Source organism: Nicotiana sylvestris, chromosome 10, assembly GCF_000393655.2.
Source record: "Nicotiana sylvestris chromosome 10, ASM39365v2, whole genome shotgun sequence".
NCBI classification, from domain to species: Eukaryota; Viridiplantae; Streptophyta; class Magnoliopsida; order Solanales; family Solanaceae; genus Nicotiana; species Nicotiana sylvestris.
The window spans coordinates 124,182,785-124,192,199 of record NC_091066.1 but is presented as its reverse complement, the minus strand read 5'-3'; the positions used below and the strand labels follow the sequence as shown (position 1 = coordinate 124,192,199).

Below are 9,415 nucleotides of genomic sequence, written 5' to 3'. Positions count from 1 at the left end.
GGAAGTGTACCGGTGGGACCACCCCGGTCACTTCGCAACCGTGCCATACGAATGACGTCGTCATACGACATTAAAGGGGTCAAGATTCCCATATCAATCTAGCCTCGAGATGGTGCCTGATCTCGAGGATCTCTGTTGTTATAACTATAGGCTCTAAGGAGCCATCAATATCAATCTAAGCCTCGAGATGGTGCCCGATCTCGAAGATCTCTGTCAAAATGAAAATAAGCTCTGAGGGGCTATGAACATCGGTCTAGCCTCGAGATGGTGCCTGACCTCGAGGATCTCTGCCACTATAAATAGGCCCCAGAAGAGCTAACAGTCTAGCCTCGAGATGGTGCCCGATATCGAGGATCTCGGTTACTCTGAGTATGGTCTCTAAAAGAACCGACATCAAGATTCAACAGACTAGCTTTACATAAGCGCTCAAAAATAAATTTGAAGACTTAGAATAAAAGGATCTCTTTGCATTCTTAAAAATTCATTTACAGAATATGTCTTTACAAAAATCTCCAGAGGAGCCCATACACAAAAGAAAGAAAAGAAGAAGTAGAAAGGACAGTGTAAGACTATTCCTCACTCTCGCTACCATTTGAATCACTTCTAGAGTCCTCGTCTGAAGTAGTTGAAGGCGTTGATCTCTCCTCCAACATTCGGGCTTTCTCGATCTCAACAGAGAGATTGAAACCTTCAGTTTTTGCTTCCTCAAGGGCCTACCTCCGAGCTCGGAGATGAGCATAAGCAATGGCTCGAGCCAACTTCTGCTCGGCCTTCTCGGATATCTCCTTGGCTCGAGCATTTGCAGTGACGGTGTCTCTCTTGTATGAGGATGCATCTTCATCGGTTCCTGCCTTGGCCACATATAGTGCAGTAACCTCCTTCTGAGTACTTCGAAGAAGAGCCTGGTTCGAGGCCAACTCTCCCCGTGAAAGGTCTCTCTCCAAGGTCATAATCTCATTCTGCCTCCTTAGCTCGAGGATCTCTGCATCTTTGGCTGCAACCTCTCCCTAAAGTTGCCCCACCAGGGCATCCTTTTGCCCAATATGCAAAGGCGGGACAAGATCATAATCACCTAGTTATAAGCATAAAAGGATGAGCGCATGAATGACGTATTACCTACTCAGCAAAACTAGTCCTTTCCTTGTGCACCCCCTTCAGGCTTGCCCGAAGCTCACCCAACTCCTCTTTCTTTCGGGCGGAGGAAGCCTCTGAATTATTTAGCTTCGAGGTGAGCTTTTCAAGTTCAATACAACTCCTCTTCCGTATCATTTAATTCTCTAATAAACTGACGTCATAATGAGAGTGTTGAAGAAGCAAGAATTCAAGGTTATTTCTTATCATTTTACTCTAAGAAACGCGGGGACTATCTGTATACGGTGAAAATCGAAGAGTCAGATTTTGGGGTCATCATGGCATTCCATAGCTCGTTGCCAGAAGGCTCGAGGCACAGCTCGAGGTTTGATGAACCAGAAGGCTCGAGGCACAACTCAGCCTCGGGGCAGTACAAATCGTGGGCTATGATGAATGAGTGGGAGATTCCCAAGGCGAGTGGTTAGAGCTGACCAAGTTATGAATAGTACAAGCCCGTACCGTGGCATTAAATGGTTGTACCAGCTACATATCTTTATAATAAATGCATATGCACTATGTTGGGATCCCCCCTCCTATATAAAGGGGACCCTTGTTATTTTTTGCACACATGATATTCAATACAAGAACAAGAACATTCTCTGCTCCCTGACTTAAACATATTCTCCCTTGATTTTATTGCTCATATTTATTACACTACTTACATTTATTGTATTTCATCGATCGTTCTTCATTTACTATTCATCATTCATCATAAAGAGCCCTCATTAAAGCTCTTGGAGTTGTTAGTCCTTCATCGGCTATCCACAGCCTAACGCTTAGCTCGACCCCGAGGCCCCAGTACAGTCTAGCTCGAGGCCCCGATTCCAGCCATTCGGTTTGGATAGTAACGCTGCCCTTTACTCTTACTTTATTTTCCTAACTCACACCTAGCATCTACTGCCTAACAACTAGCATAAAAATAAATCACGTATTTTTAGAACCACAAAATCAAATCTAATTGTAATTACCATTTTCGAGGTAAACAGCCCTACTCCGTCAACCATAAAAATTACCTCACTCTCGATAAATCCTTTATTCTCCATTCGGTGCTCCTCTCTGCCACCTCGGTCCTTAATGAGCTTGCTTCTCAACCTTGAGGCCTTCGATCTTCTTTTTAGGCCTTTCATTTCATCATTGTTTTGATAATTTTGGTAGGTTCGTATGAGTTTTTGGACTTGTACGCATATTTGATTAGGATCTGGGGTGACTCGAACGCATTTTGACGCATTATGTGAAAGTTGGCAAAAGGTTGAGTTTTAAGTTAAAACTAGAGTTTTGATAACCGATTCTTGATATTTGATGATTTGACTAAGCGATCAAGTTTATATGATGTTATTACACTTGTATTCACGTTCGGGTTGGAGCATGAGGGTCTCGGGTGAGTTTCGGATAACTTGTGGATGGTTTGGAACTGCTGGTGCTCAGCAGTTGTTGGTGTAAGGTTGCAGGTTTCGTATTTGCGTGAACCTGATCGCAATTGCAAGCCTCGCATTTGCGATGTCAGGCTCGCAAATGCGAACAAGGGATGAGGCTTTGGTCTTCGCTTTTGTGAAGAACTCATCGCATTTTCGACCTTGGTATGTTCGCCTTTGCGACCATTTTTATCGCATTTGCGAGGACTGGGATCCAAGGACTTCTTCACAAATGCAAAGGATGCACCACATTTGTGATGTTTAGGGACTTTGCAAATTCCAGGGCTCTATCGCATTTGCAACTTCTGTAGGTTTGATGCACTTATCGCGATCAGTGTGTCGCATTTGTGATTAGTGTGTCACATTTACGGACATCACAATTGCGAATAAGAGTTTGCAATTACGACATCTGCAACTTGGCAAAAGATTGAAAAATCGGGACTTAGCTCATTTTACACCCTTTTTCAACCCTAAGCTCCCTAGAAGCGATTTTGAAGGACATTTTCTCCCTAAATTCATTTGTATGTATCTTTAACTAGTTTTCAATCAATTCCAACTACTTTTCTTGAATTTTTAACATCAAATCTATGAATTTCAAGGTAGAATTTAGGGGTTTTGGGTAGAATTTAAGAATTTTATAAAATTGAGATTCACACCTCGAATTGAGGTCGAATTGAAACAAACACACATATTCGTGCTCTGGATGAATGGATAATCAAGATTTGGTCCGAATTTTAGATTTTGACCAAGCGGGTTCGGGCTTAGCTTTTGTTAACTTTTTAAAAAATGATAACAATTGAACCTCTTTCATTCATGGGGTAGTTTCTAATGATTATATTGCATTGTATGATTGATAATTGGTTAGATTCGGTTGGTTGGGATGCTTTTTCGAAAAATGCCATGATTGATTGTTGATTTGATTGCAGAAAGAGGTAAGTATCTTGGTTAACCTTGATTTGAGGGGCATAAAATAGAATTGAGTCTATTTGATATGTAAATTATATGTTGGGGCGGCGTACATTCAAGGTAATGAGTGTATATGTGCGGGCCATGGGATAAGCATGCGGGTGGAATTTGCCTTACTTTTACCATGTTATTTCGTGAAATATGTCTTTCATGCTTAGATATATTGTTAATTCCTTGATTTCCCGCTTTCATGTTATTTCATTTATTGATATTGTTGTGACATTGGTTGATGAGAACGTGGAAATTGTTGATTGGTTATTTGCACTAATTGTGGAAAGATTCTCATATGACGACCGGATTTTGATATTATTATGGAAGTTGAACTTGCTTCCCACCTTGCTTGGTATTGTATTATTGTAAATGCTTGGTAAGGAATAGTGAAAAGCACAAAGGGTGCTATCGTGCCTTCTTTGCATATTGATATCTTTGCTAGAGTGAACGTGAGGCTAAAGCACGAAGGGTGATGCCGTGCAATTGCATTTATATTATCTTGTGAGGAAGAGAGAAAGCATGAATGATGATTCCGCACAATTTCTTGCTATTATCATTATCATGTGAGGATTAGAGTAAAAGTACGAAGGATGATATTATGTACATGCTTTATTTATATCACATGGTGAAGATGAGAGTAAAAGTATGAAGGGTTATGCCTTGCAATTTGTTGACTTTATTGTATTACTTGATACTTAGGTTGTGAATTTAACTTGGCGGTTTCGTTGCTTATTTCGGAAAGATACTTACTTGATAATTCTTTACTTATTGTTCCGATTGTTGCCATCATTTCTTTTGATGGTTTACTTGTTATTTTCCATTGCTTTATATATATAACTGTACAGGTTTTAGTAGGCGTCTTGTCTTAGCCTCGTCACTACCTCGTCGGGTTTAGGCTCGACGCTTACTAAGTCCATTAGGTCGGTTGTACTCATACTACACTTCTGCATTTCTTGTGCAGATTTTGACGCTGGTACCAACAGAGTCCTGAGAGGTACTTAGCGGCTACCAATCAGTGATAAGAGGTAGAGATGCACCCCGTTCGCAGGCCCTAGAGTTACTTTCCTACCTTTATTGTACTATTTCCATTTTATTTCGGGACAGTATTATAGTTCTTTCAAAACTTTGTATTTAGTTAGATTTAGACGCTCATGTACTTGTGATACCAATCCTTGGGGTGGTTTTACGTTAGTGTTTGGTATTTGTAACTATTATGTTATTCCAGAGTAGTTCTGCATTACATTATTTTTCAATTGTTGGTCAATTACTGCTTTCTTCTGCATGTTACCTATTGTATTGGCTTGCCTAGCAAGCAGTGTTAGGCGTCATTACAACTCCTTCATTGGTTGGGGTTTTGGATCGTGACAGAGGTTAGAAGAACAACCAGAAGTTGAGACCAAGAAAGAAACCTTTTATCAAGGCCAACACTTGCAAAACACGTTCATGGTAAACAAAAACAAAGAAGAAGCATAAAAAAGAAAAATAACAAAATTGGCAAGGTATTACCATGGTAATTTTCTAGGATACCTTCAAACTCGACAACAATGACCTTCCAAGTTCTGGAAACATTGGAAAAGACTCTAAAAATCTTGGATAGCATGTCTTCGATGTCTAGGACCCCTTAGAGATCCATTGCAACAAATGCAGGGCGCCAATTATTAAATAGAACCCACAAAGGTATTAAAAGAGGTTGTGAGTTCGAGTCTCCCCAAGAGCAAGGTGGGAAGTTCTTGGAGGGAAGGATGTCGGGGGTCTATTTGGAAACAGCCTCTCTACCTTAGGGTAGGGGTAAGGTCTGCGTATACACTACCCTCCCCAGACCCCACTAAGTGGGATTATACTGGGTTGTTGTTGTTGTTGTTGTAAAGGTATTAAAAGAGCAAAAAGGAGAGGAGAAACACTTACGAACGAGGTTCCATTTCTCTAGGAATCAAAGCTTTTCACTTGGCCAGAGGAACTAGGTTTGAACCACTAGATACCTATCGAACCATCTTTGATAAAAGTCGCCTCCACAGTCATATATCAAGGCGCATGAACCTCATTGGTCATGTAAATTATTCCCTATAGCAAACTTTAGGGGATCAACGGTGAAGAATGTGTCGGTAGGTGAGGGAGACTCCGACCTTTGATGCTAAGTGATGGAGGCGCATGACCATACTTCAAATATGAGGGCATGCCTTGGCTAGGAACAAATTGTACCAAACACAAGGCTTGGCAATAATCTCGTCCACCGAAAGCTTGAACCGCATAATAAAGAAGCATGTGCTGATGAAAAAATGTTTAAGACGATGACTGGTAGGCCTCTCACCCTCCCGAGGGAGCCTGATGATGATGTCATCTATATATTCACATTGGTAATCCTTCTAAATTTGTTGAAACATGTCCCAAGTAATTAGAGACGGATAGATTAACATAGGGGCATTTCAGTCCCCTATCTGCTTCTCAAACTTTTCCCTAACATTGCATTCACTGTTACTTTTCAATTCCTTTAGCACAATATCCAAGACTATTCATTTCGGCAAGGTCTCTAAGTCGACCTTCTTGGTCTTTCTCTTCTTTGACAGAGGAGATACAACCTCAACCACTGTTGTCTCAACATTGGCTGCGACTGGGAATCCTCTTTGCGCCAGAGTAGAGATAGATAAGGGTCTCTCCTCTGAGGGGTTACAACTCTAGGAATCCATTGTAGGAAGTTGAGAATTGTAGAAGGAAAGAATAGAAAGCTTCTTAAATCAGAGTAGGCATAATATTTGGAAAGAAGAAATAAAAGATTTAGAAGACAGGGATAGGAAAAAACCGTGATTCACTCGTTTATAAGGAGAAGCCATCATTACCTTGCTAATCGTTGAAGGAACCAATTCCAATCGGACACAACCACGTGTTTCTAGCATTAAATATATGCAATATTTGATGTCATAACTTCGAAAAGACGCTTGATAGAACAATGCGCCTTCCCTCCAAAAAGACTTCTCCACTCTTAAGATGTATTAGAACCATTTAGAGAGGATATAGCCAGCCACACGTGGCATAAAGATGTCCAATCACTCCCTAGACCCGAAGCAAAGAGGACTCGGAGTATTCAAACACCACACTCGCTCTCCGAGATCAAATTTCCACGACTAGTGGGAAACACTTTCTATATAAGGCATTTGAATGTGATAAGGGTGTACTCAATATCGAAATGATCTACCAGTATCTAAGGTGAATACTTGGAAGAGGCATAAATGGGAAAAGATACTTTTTATTCATTATCTGTCATAATTGATTACAAAAGAAGGTGTATCCACAAACGTCCACATCCAGAATAATACAAAAACAAAATGCCATAAAAGGAAAAAAAAAGAACTCGTAAAGCACTAGACACTCATCATTGCACTTGTATTGCCATCTCATTAGCACTTGGAAGGAAGGAAATAGGCATGGGAGTTCGTAGAGGCCATGGTGGAAGAAGAAAAATTACAATGGGAAGGATGAACTTGAGGGACCTAAGGGTTATAATTCAACTCAGCATTCCTCTTTTCGATAGCCTCATCGATAGGCCCGAAAACATCCCCCTTTCAAAAACTCTTCGATGGAGAAGGCGGACCCAGAGTCTGTTGGCTAACTCCACTGCTCGAGTCACCTTCTCACTCTTTTTCCAAGTTGGGAATCCCTTCTTGGACAGCCTTTGGAGTTGATAACTTAGATTCCAAGAAATCTACATTCTAGGCCACCTCAGATTGCACCTTCAACCTATCGAACTTCCATATAGCCCTGTTTCTTTTACCTTATAGTCTTTCCTCTTCATCTCTATAAAAGTCAATGGAAGCCTTCCAAGATCCAAGGAGTTGTTCAAGCCGCCTCCCTCGTACCTTCTCCTAACTAAGCTCATACTAGTTTTGCATGTTCATCAATAAGTTGACTCGAATGCATCTCCTTCTGAGTAAGAGAAGCTTCGAGTTGTCCTACTCTATCGGCGTACATGGCTTTCTTATTCTCCATCTCTCTTCTTACCTCTTCTAACTCCTCCTTGGCCATCTCAGTCAGAAATACATTAGCCCCCTTCTTTGTATGCACTTTCTCAAACAGACTCTCAGGCTCTAAGATTCTTCTAAAGTTCCAGCAGAGCTTTCCCATGAAGTGAGAGCCTCTCTATCACCTCAGTTGAAAGCAAGTTAGTCTGCAATAAAAATACAACCCATGATTACCCATAAAATTAGGGAAAATTTTAACAGTAAAGGGAAAAGAAAGAATCTCCACGGTATGCTCGAAAGGTAAAATAAAACACATCTTTCAAAAGTTTGACATCGGATAGGATGTTTGCCTTCCCCTTCTCCAAAGGCATGACCAACTCTTTCAGCCATACAATATCCCTTTCTGGATGGTCTAGGAGGTTCACTCCATCCGGTACCTGAATTAAAAATTGGCATTTACCAATACCCACCAAGGAACCTACCTATGAGGGGTGTGAATCTGGGTGCTCCAATTAAAGGCAGACTCAGTTCAAGGAACCTCAAGATCGAACAACTCAAAAAGATCATATGTCATTATTCCTTTATCTCTGAGACACGGGCGAAGGCATCATCCCTAGACGGCTTTCTAGCGGGGGATTCTATTTTCTCTTCGTCAATTAATATGGGATCACTACTTTGAGGGTGTGCAGTCTAGGAGCCAACTTGGGGACTGCCTCGAGCACTCCTAGAACCCATCTTGAAGCTAGATATCGTTCTCTTTCTCAAAAATCTTGCAGAACTATCAGCCAAAGAAGACTTCAAGGAACCTATATTTCTCTATGGAGTAGATAATTGTCTGATCCTCTCTTGGGTAGAATCAATGGTTGTATGAAGATTGATTAACACTTGAGGTTAGATTTCCTTGGTACGATGCTTATACGATGAGAGGAAATGTGAAGACCCAAGTTATGGGAACAAAAAGGAAAATCAACTCAAGGGGCTTATCGTAATTTTTGGCTCTCCACCCTGAAATTTCAAAATGTGCTTCCAGGACCTTTTAGTTATCGGAGAGAATGACAAGATCTTTTCAACCCATTCCTCGATGTCGGGGACTTTACTAAGAGCCTCCGAGACTGCTGCAATAGAAAACCACAAATTAGATTTTTGTTGACAAACAGTAACTGGGATAATGATAGTGCATTTACGCTTGTTGTTCCAACTCTCTAGAAATGATCAATTTTTGGAGACGATCGGTTCTCGGATTAGCAGAAACAAAATCAAACCATTCTATGTCATAATCATCATCAGTGTTCACAAAAGCTCATGTACCACGACTGTTAAGAATGTCGATGCTACCCTGAATAGTCTTAGGGAATAGAGATAGGATGTGCTGAATGGAAAGGTTAACATCCGCCAAATTTGCCTGAAATCAAAGACATGCTACTAGTCTCTAAATGCTCGGGCAATCTTGACGCAAATAGATATTAAAGTGCCAGCAGATATCCAAAATTAGGGGATCGATCAAAAGGTTGTGCGAAGGAAAAACCAGCCCAATGGTTGGTAATCCTTTTACTCTTTAAAGGTACTTGAACATCAACATGATTACCGCAATAGCAGTGCTTCCAAATAAGGGGAATGTGATCTCCACGAATAAGAGAGTCGATGTTGTTCACATGAGTACTCAAAGATTGTGTTGCTACCTTACTCCATGTGTCCTCGTCAGCCTTAAAATTCTACTATTTTGATAAAATATTACTCCCTCCGGTCCAGAATAAGTGATTTTTTGGTTGTTTTCACACATATTAAGAAACTCACCTTTTAATATTAATTAGCAATAAAATTGACCATATTAACCTTTACTATCTCTTCATATAAACACGCATAACACATACTCAAACATTAATTACTCAAAGGGCAATGTAGGAAAAAAAAATTAATTTATTCTTGAAATCTGGAAAAATCACTTATTTTGGACCACAACAA

At 40.6% G+C, this 9,415-nt stretch overlaps 1 protein-coding gene across 1 annotated transcript; it reads right to left on the bottom strand.

Moving 5' to 3' along the window:
• Nucleotides 1–713: 713 nt before the first annotated feature.
• On the bottom strand, nucleotides 714–7,517 carry LOC138879902 (uncharacterized). The gene is made up of 2 exons (XM_070159547.1): nucleotides 7,374–7,517; nucleotides 714–1,007 (listed from the first exon to the last, which is right to left on the bottom strand). Exons 1-2 carry the CDS (start codon nucleotides 7,515–7,517, stop codon nucleotides 714–716), a joined length of 438 nt encoding a protein of 145 aa, XP_070015648.1.
• Between the last annotated feature and the right edge of the window lie 1,898 nt (nucleotides 7,518–9,415).

Coding starts and splice junctions, on each gene's coding strand:
- LOC138879902 (XM_070159547.1), bottom strand. CDS start 7,517: ATGGCCAAGGAGGAGTTAGAAGAGGTAAGAAGAGAGATGGAGAATAAG. Junction 1,008..7,373: donor TTGATGAACATGCAAAACTA/GTATGAGCTTAG, acceptor GGGCAACTTTAG/GGAGAGGTTGCAGCCAAAGA.